Genomic DNA, 15,398 nt, shown 5'->3' with positions numbered 1-15,398 from the left:
ACTCCTCCTGCCCCTCCTCTGCGGGCCGAGAGGTCCGAGTCGGCCGAGGGGGGCGCGGAGGCCGCGGGGCAGGGGCTGGCCGGGGACGGGGCCTGGGGGGCGTGGCCGGGGGGCGCACCTCCGGGTAACTGTAGTGGCCTGGTGCTGCCAGGGGCAAAAAAGGGGAAGGGGGAGAGCAGGTCAGGGGCAGCCCGTCCTTCATCTCTGCACTCCTCTCACGGCAGTCCCTTCCTCCATCCCTCCCACCGGAGCCAGAGGCCTCGTCCCTGTGCCCCAGCCCCACCTGGAAAGAGAATTGAGAGAAAGGAGTCAGTGTCCCAGGAGCCCCTTAACCCTGGCCCTCCAAGCCTGCCAGTGTTGGTACCCTAGAAAGAAGAGAGAAGCCAGCAGGTGGAGCCCTGTGTCTGAAGGAGAGAAGGGGAAGTGGGAGGATAGGATGTGAGCTACAGTGAGGTGGGCGTCTGTCACATGAAAAAAAAAAAGAAAGATCCAGGCATCTGTTAAGAAACATTGAGGTTAGTGGAAAATTACTCCCCAAACCCTATCCTAAAGGCAACAGGAGTGCTGGTCTCTGATCTGCCTAATTCCAGTCCCTACAGGATCTGACCAGGGTGAACACAAGTTCTGTTTCCCACTTAGGTAGGTCAGACAGCATCTCCTATTCACTGTTTTCTCCATGAGCAGCTCCTCCCATATTCCAGCTGCAGCCTTACTATAGGACACCAAATGCCTGAGGGCGCTGTCTCCTTGGTACTCTTAATACAGAACAAGGCCCCAGCAGGTGCTTTGAGACTTCCACATATCCTGCCAAGTGCATTCAGAAGAGCCTATAAGCCCTGCATGTGCTCCTGAGGAAGGGGCTCCTACACTCAGAAACCAGGCCCTTCCCTAACCCTTGGCCAGCCATACCTGTGTTGGCCCTGACGGAAGCTGGGTAGCTTACTGCCCGGCCCTGCTCCGCGGTAACAGTCACCACATATTCCACGCCTGGCATCAGGTCAGTCAGCAGCGTCCCATCTGCCTCAGCGGGTACTTCCAGCCGCACCCTCTGATTGCCAGCGCTGACATAGGACACCACAAATCGGTCCACCTCGGCCTGGGGGCGCAACCAGCTGAGCTCCAGTGTGGTTGGAGTCACCGCAACCACTCGGAGGTCCTGGGGGCCATCGATCACTAGCCAGGTTAGAGAGAAGAGGGATCAGGTGGGAGTCTGGCTCTTTAGGCACCAGCTTTCCTTCTAAGTACTTTTCCCCACGTAGTCCCCCCCGACTCTACCCTCCTAGAGGACAGATTCCTCTCTGCCCCACTCAAATCCGGATCTCCACCCAAGACTCCACCCCACAGCCTCAGTTCTCACTGGTGGTGATGGTCTTGGAGGCAGGAGGGCCCCAGGTAGTCCCTCGAAGGGCACGGACAGTGACCTGGTACTCCTGACCAGGGGCCAGTCCTCTCTGGTCATAGGCTGAGGCAGAGCTGGGCACCCGCGCTGTGAATGGGGTGTTCTCCCCCTCTGTCTGCAAGAGAGAGAGCACCAGGTGGATCAGGGCTGGCACTCCTGCCCCAGCTGCTCAATCCCCCTTATATCTCCCTTCTCCAAGTCCAAGTAGTGGGACTGTGTAGAACTTGGCCCTGTACAGCTGGGGAACATGGGTGGTGATAGTAAACATGACTGGAACACTTACTCAATGCCAGTTACTGTTTAAGGCAATTTACGTATATGAACTCAATCCTCAAACTTTATTGGGTAGATCATATTCCCACTGGATAGATGAGGAAACTTAGGTACAAAAGGATTAAGTACCTTGCCCAAGGTCACCAACACCAAAAAAAGTGGCAGGGATTTAAATCTGGGCCGTGCGACCTCAGAGTTCTCCCTCATGGGCACTACCGTTTAGCTTGTTCATCAGCTGTTTGCCAGAATTCTACCACCTGACATATACCAGGACTTTCCTCGTGGCTTTCCCTGGGCAACCCTGACTCCCTGGGTAGGACAAGGCTTCTCTTAAGCTCACTCTTGTCAGAACGGATGAAGTAGATCAGGGATGTCTCTTCAAGTCTCACTTCTTCCTTGAAGCATCTGCACTAGCCTGAGCCTCCCAACAGACACCTGCCCCTGGCTTTGTAACCTGGGTGTGAGCCATAACATGATATTTTCCTTCAGGCATTTTTCTTGTTTCCTCAGCAGGGTTGTAGGCCCCTCAAAAACAAGGTTAATCTGCTCAGAGTTCCACAAATTTGTTTCCCAGTTTCATACCTGGCATCATGCTGGGCATTGGAGACACAAAAATAAAAGATATGGTCCCTGTCCTCAAGTAACTCATGCTCTAGTAGCTAAATGTATGTCCATGTCCTAAGTTTTATTAGATCTCTACCTAAATCTCTATGTGTAGTATATGACTGAGAAAACAGCCCTCCTCCAAGTATAAAGGTATTATGATTATTTATGGTGACCTCACAGGAAATCTGGCAGCCCCTGGTCCAGGCAGGGTCTCCTGGAGTGCCAGCTGCTGGGGGAACAGGAAGAACTGGACATCTTGAGCAGTCCAACAGCCCTGCACTTCACTGGGCTGTCCAGCTAGGATAGCTAATAAGAACTCTCAATTCTGCTTAGCTGTGTTGGCCATGATGGGGACATCTCCATTCAATCACGTAGGACTGGAAATTTCAAAAGGCACTCTCCTAAACCAAGAGAATTGGTGGGAAAATCATCATAGTAAATATCAAAGTACAAAACCAGATGAGAAGCCACAAAGAGATTTCTGGGTTGAGGACGAATAAAGCTTTGTCAGTTTTCTTGGCTGAAAAGTATTTTGGGCACACAGGATCCCTGCCCTTCTCTTTCTGCCCTAAGTATCCAGCCTAGGAGGCCTTGTTTGTCCTCATCCTTCCCACTACTTACGTTCTCTGTCACTTCTATCTCCCCAACCCACCACCACCACCACCACCACCACGCACACACATAGACACACAGCGTGCGCACACACAACCTTTGGGTGCTCCCTGATGATGTTTGTGATGCTGTGAAGTCTGGTCCTATCAGCGAGACAAGCCCATCCCAAGGTCTCCGTCTCCTTTCAGACCACCTACATGAACATTTTAGATACCTCCTAGTCTCTCCTGAGGTCCATTTGGGAATAGTCCCCTGAAAGTCCCACCATGTGGCTGGCCTGAGGCAGGCTCTCTAGCCAAATACTGGCAGCTGGCTCTGCCCCTTGATGAAAGCTTGGCTGCTTCATTGATTGTCCTTGGTGAATTTCTAACCCTTGTGTTCCCAGGTGGGGGACTCTACTTGGGCTGGTCCCTGGAGCTCGCCTCACCCTCATCTCCCTTTTCAGACTAGACCCAAACACATAGTTTTCTGAGTCTGCAAGGTCTCGTGTCCCAATGAAAACTTGGCATAGCCCTGGTTTCTAGGCTGCAGAATACACCCAGACAACGAATACCTGAACCTCTTTCTGTTCAGGGGCTCATTCCCTATGCTTTCTCTCACATTCATAGAGGAGCCAGCATTTTGCAAAATAGCAACATTCTTAAGTTAGTAGTCCTCAGGCTTGGGGTGCATCAAAATCACCTGAAGGGCTTGTTGCTGGGCTCCACCCTCAGAGCTTCTGATTCAATAGATCTGTGGACAGAGTCCACAATTTGCATGTCAAACAAGCTCCCAGGTGATGCTAATGCTGCAGATCCAGGGAACACATTTTGAGAACCAATGAGTCAGAGTAAAATGCCATATACTCAGGGAGAAGAATTGTTCCTCTCCAATGTTCTGGAAAACATTCCAAAACTAGGAGTGTCCCTTGGCCAGGCTTTGAGAGAAAAGCATTTCCAGATAAGGTAGAGACAGGCTTCTAGGAAGATGGCAGTGGCTAGAAGACAGCCAGCTACTGAATATATTCCATGCCAATAGAAGTGGACCGAGAGTCCTGGCCAAAGCATGAGGCACAATTCCAGGGGCGAGCCACAGAAGGTGTAGAAAGCATAGTCTGAGGGCCAGTAGCACAGGCTGATGTGGAGACCAAGAGAGTTGTCTGGGGACCAATTTCACAGGAGCGTTTCTCATACCTGGGCCCAGAGAGAAATCAGAATGTAACAGAGGCCCGTACCTAGAACAGAGCAGATGAGCTGACAGCATAGCCAAGCTGGGTACAGGCCAGCTTGATACCACCAAGCCTCATGTGAGGAAGCTAGAGCTTCAGTTGGGAAGTTGCACCTCTTGAGAACACCCAAGGGTGGGTTCATATTTACTAAGAGCAGGAGATGGTGCTGCCCTGCAAGCTCCTTCCATCTCAAGTGTTTATTTTAATTCCACTTTCCCTGAACTTTCTTTGGAAAGTTCCTTTTAAAAGTCCCACCCTCTCAAGATTAGAACTATGTAAATAAATACACAGAGAGTGGGAGAAACACTTTAAAATGTTAACAGTGTTTGTTTTAGTGTGAAGCAGTCAAGAATTATTTTTTTCTAGTTGCCAAATGCTTGTCTTGTGATTAAATTATTTTTATAAAAACAAACAAAAAATTTTTAACAGAAGAAAAACATCCAAATCCAGGCTATCTTGGTTGTACAGCAAAGTAGAGATTTCTGCCTCTGCTTCTATCAGGGAGTGAGGAGAGACAGATCATGGCAGAAGTCTGGTTTTGGGGGTATAAGAAGACTTAGAATAACCAGGCCACTTGGAGTAGGGATGACAGTCAGCACCTTTGAGCTGCCCCTTCTGTCCTAGAGCCTTCCTAGGGTTTATGCCCTGGGAGTTATTTATTTTTCCAGAGTCCTGGCTGGGCAGAGATGAGGGTGACATGGCCTACCTACCATGGCGTTTTGTGGGATAATGCAGTAAAATATATGAGTTGGACAGTAGAAATGTCAGATGATCTGAAGCTAGGATACCAAACACATCATAAAAGCCCAATCTGCCAAAGGGAAGTCTCTAATGAGAAGCCATAAGGCTTTGTCCTTAGGGTGCCCTCACAAATATTTTAAGAGAGAGTTGGCAGGATACAGAGAAAAATGCTTTGCAATGCACTGACATGGAGGCGGGAGAACCACTTCACAGAATCAAAATTATTGCAACAGCCTAGACAGCTTGGTCCAAACCAAAAAAGATAACATTGAACAGGGCTAACTGCAAAGCCTTACATTTAGACTAAAAAAGGTATATATAGTTGAATGCTGTCTTTTTCCTTACTTCTTTCCTTCTTTCCTTTTTTCTTATTTATCTACATTTTCTAAAGTTTCTACACTAAACCTATATGACTTTTATAATAAAAAATCATAAAAAAATGACCAAAACATCTGACAGTTTGTGTGACCACAAGTTAATACATGTCAATTCTAAGAAAAGTGCCCGTGTCTCCAGTTAGCCAGGTAAATGACTGGGCTCTTCTCTGCACACGTTTTGGGGACACATTCAAAAAGTAGGAGGCACTAGAAGAGAGAACTCTAGAGGTGAAGAATTCAAGAACAAAGCCCCAGGTCAAAGAGGTAAAAGAACAAGTGGGTTTTGCCTGTGAGAATGAAGGGTGACATGATGGCTGATGTCTCCAAATTCCTGAAAGTCTATGGTGTAGGATGCGGGGCAAGCAAAACAACAAAACAAAACAAAACAAAACAAAAAACTATCTGTTAATGAAGGCCCAGCTAGAGCCATTGGATGGACATTAGAATGGGGCAGATTTGGACTCAGCACCAACAAAAATACTGACTAACAGTGATGACCAACGAAGGACTGAACGGACTGAGGAAGTACTGAGCTCACTTTCATCAGAGATGTGGCAGCGGCAGAAGGCCAATGCTTGCTGGAGATGCTGCAAAGGCCTTCTGTACCCCATGTGGGGCAGGATGAGAAAGCCTTTACAGCAGTTTCAGGATCCCAGACATCTGGACTCAATCACTGATTATGGGGATGTCCTATATGAGGTGAGCACCCCGTCCCCCTGGTCCTGCCCACTCAGTCCCCTCCTGAAGTATGGCTCTCACCGTGGGGACGAACTGAATTTCATAGGCATCCACAGGGCCAGGAGCCCGGGTCCACTCTGTCCGAACCGTCGTCTCCTCCAGGAGGTGCATCCTCATGCTCTCAATGGCTGGCACCTCTGCCCAGGAGAATGGGATATGGGAAACTGGTTAGCCCAAGGCAGCCCCCACCCCTTACCCCTACCATCACAGGCCCCCCTACTCAGGGCTACCCTAAGAGACCATTCCAGTACCAACTCCTCTCTGGGGGTGGGGCAAAGCTGGCAGACATCTGAACAGATGGTGCATCTCCTTCAACTTCCCCCTAGCTCCAAGAACACAGAATCTCCCTAAAAGCAACCAAAGGGACCCCCAGCGTGTTCATAAGAGATCTGAAAGCAGGTCCTGCCTGCAGGCATGCCCCCACGGTTCTGCTGCCCCTGGTAGATACTGGCTCTCTAGCTCCTCTGACTGCCCATTCCCCCTGTATATGACCTCTCTCCACTGTTTCTCCAGGTCCCTGGTTTCCTAGGCCTCAGGCTCTGGCCTTCCCACTGGCTCAGATTCCCAGTCCCCGAGGGAGCATACTGGGGAAGGCAGGCCACTCACCTTCCCCGCAGTCTTCCCCTGCAAAGCCGTCTTGGCAGACGCAGCTGCCCTCACGACACTCTCCCCGGCCTTGGCAGTCTCCTGGGCAAGTCCGGATGGCGCAGTCTGGGCCTCTGAAGCCCTCCACGCATACACACTGGCCTGTGCGGCACAGTGCCCGGGGCCCGCAGCCCCCAGGGCAGGCGCTGGCGGGAGGCTCTTCCTGCCCACAGTCCTCGCCACTGTAGCCTGCATGGCACACACATACTCCCTGCACACAGCGCCCACGGCCCCGGCAGTCGGCAGGGCAGGTACGGGTGGCGCAAGAGGGGCCAGTGTAGCCTGAGTCACACACACAGCGCCCATCCTCACAGCGGCCACGCCGGTGGCAGTTGGAGGGGCAGGTACGGAGGCCACAGTCCTCTCCCGCGTAGCCTTCCCAACAGGTGCACACACCATCCTGACATACACCGCGCTGGCTGCAGTCGTGCGGGCACCGCCTCACACTGCAGTCATCGCCCGAGTACCCGTCATCGCACACGCAGCGCCCGTCTAGGCACTGGCCACGGCCTCGGCAACCTCCAGGGCAGCTGCGCGCACTGCAGTCCTCTCCCTCGTAGCCCGAGTCGCAGGCACACACGCCATCCTCGCAGCGGCCGCGACCGCGGCAGTCTCCGGGGCACCGACGACTTCCACAGTCCTCTCCCGTGAAGCCCGGGTTGCACACGCAGAGGCCGTCCACACAGCGCCCGCGCCCGCGACAGTCGCCGGGGCAGGCACGCTTACCGCAGTCCCGGCCTGTGTACCCGGGCCAACACACGCAGCGGCCACTCTCGCAACGGCCCCGGCCGCGACAGTCCCCAGGACAGCTGCGCACGCCACAGTCCTCGCCGCTGTAGCCCTCGTTGCACACGCACACGCCGTTCTCGCATCGCCCGCGGCCGCGACAGTTGCGCGGGCAGGCGCGCGCACTGCAGTCAGGCCCCGTGTACCCAGGCCAGCACACGCAGCTGCCGTCCTCGCAGCGGCCCCTTTGGTTGCAGTCGCCGGGGCAGCTGCGCACACCGCAGTCGTCCCCGCTGTAGCCCGTGTCGCAGATGCATTCGCCGTCCTCACAGCGCCCGCGGCCCTGGCAGTCGCGCGGACACGTCCGCGTACTGCAGTCCTCGCCCGCGTACCCAGGCCAACAAACACAGTGGCCATCCACGCAGCGCCCACCCTCGCCACAGTCCCACCGGCAACTCCGTGAGCCACAGTCTTCGCCAGCATAGCCCGGGTCACAGACGCAGCGCCCGTCCTCACAGCGCCCCTTTTGGCTGCACCCCCGGGGGCAGCTCCTCACACCACAGTCCTCGCCAGTATAGCCGGGGTTGCAAACGCAGCGTCCATTTTCGCAGCGTCCCCTCTTGCTGCAGCCTCGAGGGCAGGAGCGCAGGCTGCAGTCGTTGCCGGAGAAGCCCGCCCGGCACACGCACACGCCCTGCACGCAGCGCCCGCGGCCGTGACAATCCCCGGGGCAGGAGGGCCAGCCACAGCTGGGGCCGGTGTAGCCGGGGAAGCACACGCAGCGACCGCGGACACAGCGCCCCTGATCGTTGCAGTCATCCGGGCAAGTCTCAGAGGCTGAGGGTGGGTAGGAAGGAAGCACCCCAGCGTCTGTGGAGTCCGAGCAAGTGGGCCCACCCCAGCCTGGCTCGCAGGAGCAGGCGCAGCGGCTCAGGTCAAAAACGCCATGGAGACTGCAGAGGCTACGTACATCTGTCTGGCCTAGAGAGCGAGAGGAGGGCCTCAGTCTCTCTGGGAGAGAGGCTGAGCCCTTATAGTGCTCCTCTGAGTCGGCCCCTTCAGCAGGGCCAGCCTCATTTCAAAAGACCATCTTAGCTTCCAGCTGTTCCTTATCACTATATGTGGTCTCTCAGAGCCTTAAGCATTTGCTGGGGGAGAGGGGAAGCTGACATCTAAGTCGTGCCCTGGGCTGCACTCACTACTCCCAAGGGTGAGGTAGGGGTGCCTTTTTCTAATTCATACCCAGGGCCTTTATAGACGAGGGATACCCACCCAACTTCCCCACCTGCCTCTTTTTCTGTGCCCTTTCCTGTGGTCACCTGCTCACCTGTGCCAGCCTCTGCAGCAGCAGGACAACATCCTCCAGTGCACTGTTCCTTGAGCCCCTTCACCAGTTCCTCCAGGATCTCTAGCCGGACCCTCAAGGCCTGCACCTCTGAAGCAGGGACTGGAGGCTCAGTGCCTGGGGGACAGCCACAGCCAACTGAAGGGGGCAGGTTAATGCGGTGGGTGAACACCACCTGCTTTTCCCCTCCTTCCACAGTGTGCTCATAAAGCTGAGAAGAGGGGTTCCCCCCTCTTGGCTCTGCTGTGCGGCCCCCTGGCTGAGGAGGGGGCCGTGGGGCTGGGAGTGTCATATTGGAGCGTGAAGAGAAAGGGCCTCCTCTGACTGTGCCCAGTAGCACCAGGAGGGCCAGGTTAGAGATCAGGAAACATTGGGCTGGCATCATTCAGGAGGCTGCAGGGAGAGAGGGCAAGTGAGAGAAGTTTCACAAAGTAGACAAGATGCCCCTCCCCCTGCCCCATACACACACACATTCACCCACAACTAATCTACCCAGTTCACATGTTCATAAAAATATACATTCAGCCCAACCCTAAAGGATACTGTTCTTGGAGACATTGGTCCCTAACTCACTTTCTGATGTAACTTGGTAACCTTGCTCATCCCTTTTTACTGTTTCACCCACTTAGTCTTTTGTTTGTTCCACCAACACTACAAGCGTACCTTAGCCTAAGGGTCTTTGCACTATACGTTCCCTCTGTCTGGGATGCTCTTCACTCAGCTCTTAAAGATAAGCTCAGTTTTATTCAGATCTTAATTCATATGTCATCGACACACAGAGGCCTTCCTTGCTGCCCAGTCGGAGCAGTCTTTGACTACTCTATCACAATATCCTGCTTATGTTCTTCATGGCATTCGCTGCTGCCTGAATCATCTGTATGTGCAGGCACTTGTTTGTTATCTTTCTCCGACTACTAGAATGGGAATTTCACGAGAACAGGGACCTCATCTGTCCTGGCATGGCACACAGGAGCTATCCTACACATTGTATGTCTGTGCCTGGCACACAGGAGCTATCCAACACATTTATGTTGAATGGATTAGTGGATGAGTATCTAAGGCCAATCCTTCCACAAGGACCTGGATCCTAGCTCCTACTATCTTTTCAGGAACATTAAGGTGCAGATTATCCTCTCTTTCTTTTATTCAGCCTCTCACTCTCAACTAGATCCTTCTTATCTGCTCTTATATAAACTCAAATATCTCCCATAAAAAAAAAAAAAAACTCTTTCTCAGGGCTTTCATTATTAAGTGTTGAAACTTACTATAAAGGTGAAAGGACAGGCAGAACAGAACAGAGTCCAGAAACAGACCCACACATATGTGCCCATCTGATTAATGATAAAACTGTCATTACCATGAAGAGGAGACAGATGGTCTTTGGATAAATGGTGCTGGGTCAAATGAAATTCCATATAGAAAAAAGAAAAGGGATCTCTACCTTATGCCCACATACAGAAATTACTTTGAAATGAACCTACTGGACCTAACTGTGAAAGGTAAAGCAATATCTTCCAGAACAATATCTTACAAAAGAAACTATAGAACATCTTTATGACCCTGGAGTAAGCAAAAATTTCTTAAAACCTAACCACACAAAACTTAAGCATAAAAAAGAGACTTATACATTTGACCTCATTGAAATTGATAACTTCTGGTCATTAAAAGACACCATTAAGAGAATAAGAAGGCAAGCCACAGACTGGGAGAAAATACAGTTGACCTTTGAATAAAGTGGGGTTGAACTGCACAGGTCCACTTATACGCAGATTCTTTTTCAACTGACTTGCATAACTCAACCCCACCTTGTTCAAAGGTTAACTGGTAGTTGGAAATCCAAATATTCAGAGGGCTCATTGTAGTTATATGTGAATTTGTCAACTGAGTGGGCTGTCAGTGCCCCTAACCCCTGTGTTGTTCAAGGCTCACATATATATGAGTTAGAGAGAGAGATTAAAATCTGAAATAAAGAACTTCAAAATAAAGACAAAAAGGTAAGTAACCCAATTTTTTAAATTGTCAAAAGACTTGAACAGGTACTCAAGAAAAGAATACAATATATCCAAAGGGCCAATAAGCATGAAAAGGTGTATAACATCACTAGTAATCAGGGAAATGCAAATTAAAACCACAATGAGATACCATCAAATATTCACTGGGATGGCTAAAATTAAAGGAACTGCCATTGCTGAATATCGGCAGAATGTGAAACAACTGGAACTCTCATCTATTGCAAGAAGGAGCATAAATTAGAGCAACCACTGTGGAAAACTGTTTGGTAGCACCTACTAAAGCATATTACCTATAACTCAGCAATTCTTGGTAAATAGCCAATCAAAATGACTGCACGTATCTTCCAAAAGACATGTACAAGAAGGTTCATGAGATTGATTTGTATTAGCTCAAACTGGAAACAACTCAAGTGTCCATGAATAGTGGAATGGAAAAATAAATGTGGCATAGTCACATAATGGAATATTATACAGCAATGAAAAACATCCTTTTGCTACATGCAACATGAACGAATTTCACATACATAATGCTTAGCAAAAGAACCCCCCCGCCCCACACACACACCATTCTGAATGATGTTATTTATACGAGGTTCAAAAACAAGAAGATAGGATAAGATGACTTTCAGGGATATTATTGACTGGGAGGAGTCACAAGAGAGATTTCTGGAAATGTTTTACACTTTGATCTTGGTGGTGATTAAACAGATGTATACATATTCAAAAATTAATTGAGCTACACACTTAAGATTTGTGCAATTCACTATATGAAAGTTATACCTTAAAATACCTTAAAATACCTCCCCCAATCTCATACTCCCTCCAGCCACGACATATCTCTCTCCTCTACTTCATGGCCATGGTTGTCAAAAGATTTAATTGTACTCACTGTTTCTATTTCCCCATATCCCATTCATGCCTCAGTCAATTCCCATCTGGCTTCTCCATCTCCTTCAACCCACCACACAGCCTTCCCTAAGGTTTCCCAACGATATCACTCAGTGTCACAAAATCTAGGAGACATTTGTCTTCGTCTTACTTGACCTCTCAAAATCATTAAACACTGTTGACTACATCTTCCATTTTAAAACATTATGTATTTGTGCTGTTGACATGGTAGCCAGGAGAGATATGTGGCTCTTGAACCCTTGAAATGTGGCAAGAATGACCAAGGCACTGAATTTTATTTAGCTCCCTAGGTGACTGTAATGTGCAGCCAGAGCTGAGACCTATTGTTCTCGTTACTCACCTAGGTAGATATCCTCATCCAGACCCATGATCTTAATTTCTAAACTATACTCCAATTTATAAAACTGGTTTAGTCATCTCCTCTTAACTCCAAGCAACATATCCACCTGCTGACTTGGCATCTCCTCTTGGTCACCCCAAATTCAGCATATCTGAAACTCATGATTGTCTTTCCTGTACCCCATCCCCTCTCAGTGTTCTCCACTGCAGCTCATGGCCCCACCCTTCATCCAGCTTTACAAACCAGAAACCTAACAGTTTGTTCAATACCATCATATTTTATATTCAACCATATTTTCTAATAAACATCTCTTTAGTTTGCTTATTTTTCTCCTCTTAACCAACATTATTGTCTAAGCTACCATCTATCTTTTGCATGACAACTGCAGTTGCCTCCTAGCTGGTTCCTCTGCTTCCACTCTTGCCCCTTAAAATCTTGAAAAGTCAACTAGGATGTTCCTCTGCCCCCTAAAAACTCCTTGGTGTCTCTTCCAAATTCTCTTTGAACACGGACAGACAGCCCTACATCATCTGGCCCCTGCTGACTTCTCCTATCTCATTTCCCATAACACCTCCCTCCCTCTCTCCATTCCAGTCCCACTGGCCTTCTTTAGGTCCCTCATACTCTTCCCAACATGGGTCCCTCTATGTGGAACTCTCTTCCCTTTTCTCTTGGCCTCCTCATCCTTCAGGTCTCAACTCCACATCACATCCTCAGAGAAGCTTTCCTGCTCAGGTCAGGTCCCCCTATTATCTGATATCACAGCACTATGCAACTCTCATTTGTAACACAACATTTTGTAATCATATATTTATTTGAGATTATTTTATTATTTTCTTGCACACATTCAATCTTGCCTGCTGGCCTGCAAGGTCCGGGGAGGCAGCCATGGCACCTCTTTTTTTCTTGGCTGCTGTATCCTTGCATCTGTGCTCAATAAATAGTCATTGACTATATGATTGAATGAAAATTTAATTTAAGCCTAGGACTAGTTTCAGAGCTAAAATGAAGGACAGGACCAAGGTCAGGGATAGGACCAAGGTCAGGGATAGGACCAAGGTCAGGGATAGAACCAAGGTCAGGGGTAGGACCATAGACAGTGTCTGGGACTGGAAGTTGGTTAGAAATAGCAGCTGGGGCAGAGAACCTGCCAGGTATGGATCCTGGCAGGGCCAGATGGTACAGCATTTTGAGAAACTGGCAGAATCTACTAAAGTTATACGCGAACCCTACGACCCAGCAATTCCATTCCTAGTAATATACCTACCATAGCAGTACTATTTATAATGACCTCAAACTGAGAACCACCCAAATGTCTTACATCAGTAGACTGGATTAAATAGTTTATTCACACAGTGGAATGAAATAAAACGATGAGACTACTATAGCTATAAGCAATAACATGGACGGATCTCACTAATATGGAGTTGAGCAAAAGCAGCCAGGCTTTTGAGAACATGCTGTCAAATTCTATTTATATGAAGTTGAGGAGAGACAACGTTAATCTGTAGTGTCACAAGTCAGAAGTGTGGTACTCTGGGGGGAGTAATGACCAGAACTGGTGTGGTGGGGGGATTCAGAGGTGCTGAGAATATCCTGTTCCTTGACCTAGGTGCTGGTTAGCTAGTTGTGCTTGTTGAGGCAAGGACTGGAGAACACAGGGAGAGAAGGGTTAGAGAGGAAGGATAGTGGGGTGCTCAGGGTAAGCCAGGAGAGGGAGCTCTGGTGAACACAGGAGTGTGGAAGGGGTGGCCCAGAATTTAATTTGGGAGAAGGGTTAAGGAGAGGTGTCAGCTTGCTTGGCTCTTCCAAACCAGAAAGGCTGGAGAGAGGAGGAGGGCAGGATGCTTAGTGTCTGGTGGAGATGGTGACTGGAGAGGAGGGAAGGGGACAGTGACTGAACCTGCCCCCCAGCACACATACTTTTCCTGGCTTCTTACTACTCTTAAACTTCTCCTCTGGGTCTGAGAAAAAGTTTTTAGGACTACTGGCCATTACACCTGCCCACCAGCCCACAAAAGATGAAAAAGAAGCTGGAGGGATGGAGTATTTCTGCACTAAGAGGCACCCTGCCCGAGAAAGCCCAGGCAGAGAGGTCTGGGATGCAGACGGCTGCTCCTCTCTGGGCACCTCGTCCATTCTCTCAGCTTGAGGTGTAGCCTTGGCTATGAGGTGAGGTACCTACCCTCAAATCCTGTCACGCTGTGTCTAAGGCCATACAAATCATGGAGGTGTGTGGGGGGGTAGGGCTGAGCATGCACACACAAACACATGTACACACACAAATATACTTGTGTATGCTCGTTCACAAATACAAATATAACTTGTACACACACACACATACACGCATATCCATCCAAATAAGCCTGCATCATGGCAGATGTGTGTGCACACGCACACGCACACACAATCTCCCCTTCATGTTCCTCCATATCATCGTCAGTGATACCTAAGAAAGCTGACTTCTCATTGGCTCAGAGGGCAGCTGAGAGTCAAAGAACTTAGTTGGGGTGAGGGGAACCAAACAGGAGGCCCTTCTCCACAGGGAACAGAGGCTACATAGTGCCCCACACCCCTGGAAACCTTCGAGAGTTGTCCAGTAACCCTCCCCCCACAATTGTGTCCTGTATCTTTCCCCATGTGGTGCGGGGGAAGGGGGTGGTCTCTGCAGCAGACAGAAGAGAAGCTGGAAAGTAGTGAGGATGGTCTGAGAGAAGGCGAGTGGCTCCCACAAGCCACATCCCCAGAGCCTCCTTCCCCATACACCTCTCCTGCCCTGTCACCCACCACCACCCCTCCAGTTCCCTACTTCCAACTTTTGGAAGAATTCCTCTCTTCTCTTAGAACTAGGAAAGCAAGGAACTTGGGTGTCTCGTGTTTCCCCCTCACCATCACCCCTACTGCAAGTGTCTGGGGAGCCTTTCTGCAGTGGGGAAGAGGGCCATGGCCTCACCCTCTTGGCATCCTCCCTACAGCTGGAGGGCTGGCAGAGGTGGGGGCATCTTCCCAAGCTGTGACTCAGCTTGCTGAGTATTCATGCTGTGGCCAGTTTTGACACTTCGCTCATCAGGGACTGTAGGTCCCAAGAGGTGGAGAGAGAGGCTGGCTTCTGTGAAGGATGTTCCGTGAGAGATGTCTCCATGCCTCCCTCTGCCCCTCAAGCCAGATGAGGGTGAAGGAGAAGGATTCTAGTAGTGAGAGGAAGAAGGGAGATGAGGAGGAGTCCAGATATTTGGTTGGAACCAGGTGGCAAAGAGATGCCAGGCCAGGGTGAGTTGGGGGATCCAGATGCCCCTTATCCTGCAGAGCTAATGGGCCAGGGGAATGGAAACATTAGGAGACAGGATTTCCGAAACCTGGCGGGAGTGGGTGGGGGGAGGGGGGAAAGGAATGCAGTGAGAGACAAGAAGGCAGTTTTTGGTCCTGCACTGAGTGACCAGGACTCAAAGGCAAGGAAGTTTGATGAAT

At 50.1% G+C, this 15,398-nt stretch overlaps 1 protein-coding gene across 1 annotated transcript in view; it reads right to left on the bottom strand.

Moving 5' to 3' along the window:
• Positions 1-9,054, bottom strand: part of TNXB (tenascin XB) — a 75,221-nt gene extending 66,167 nt beyond the window's left edge. The window contains 5 exon segments of the mRNA XM_025046003.1: positions 910-1,173; positions 1,358-1,514; positions 5,975-6,090; positions 6,560-8,305; positions 8,652-9,054. Coding sequence (XP_024901771.1) covers positions 910-1,173; positions 1,358-1,514; positions 5,975-6,090; positions 6,560-8,305; positions 8,652-9,054 — 2,686 coding nt within the window.
• Between the last annotated feature and the right edge of the window lie 6,344 nt (positions 9,055-15,398).

The sequence above is a fragment of the Pteropus alecto genome, unplaced genomic scaffold (genome assembly GCF_000325575.1).
Source record: "Pteropus alecto unplaced genomic scaffold, ASM32557v1 scaffold400, whole genome shotgun sequence".
Classification (NCBI taxonomy): domain Eukaryota; kingdom Metazoa; phylum Chordata; class Mammalia; order Chiroptera; family Pteropodidae; genus Pteropus; species Pteropus alecto.
Note: the sequence above shows the minus strand (reverse complement) of the source record. Positions and strands in the feature narration are given on the sequence as shown.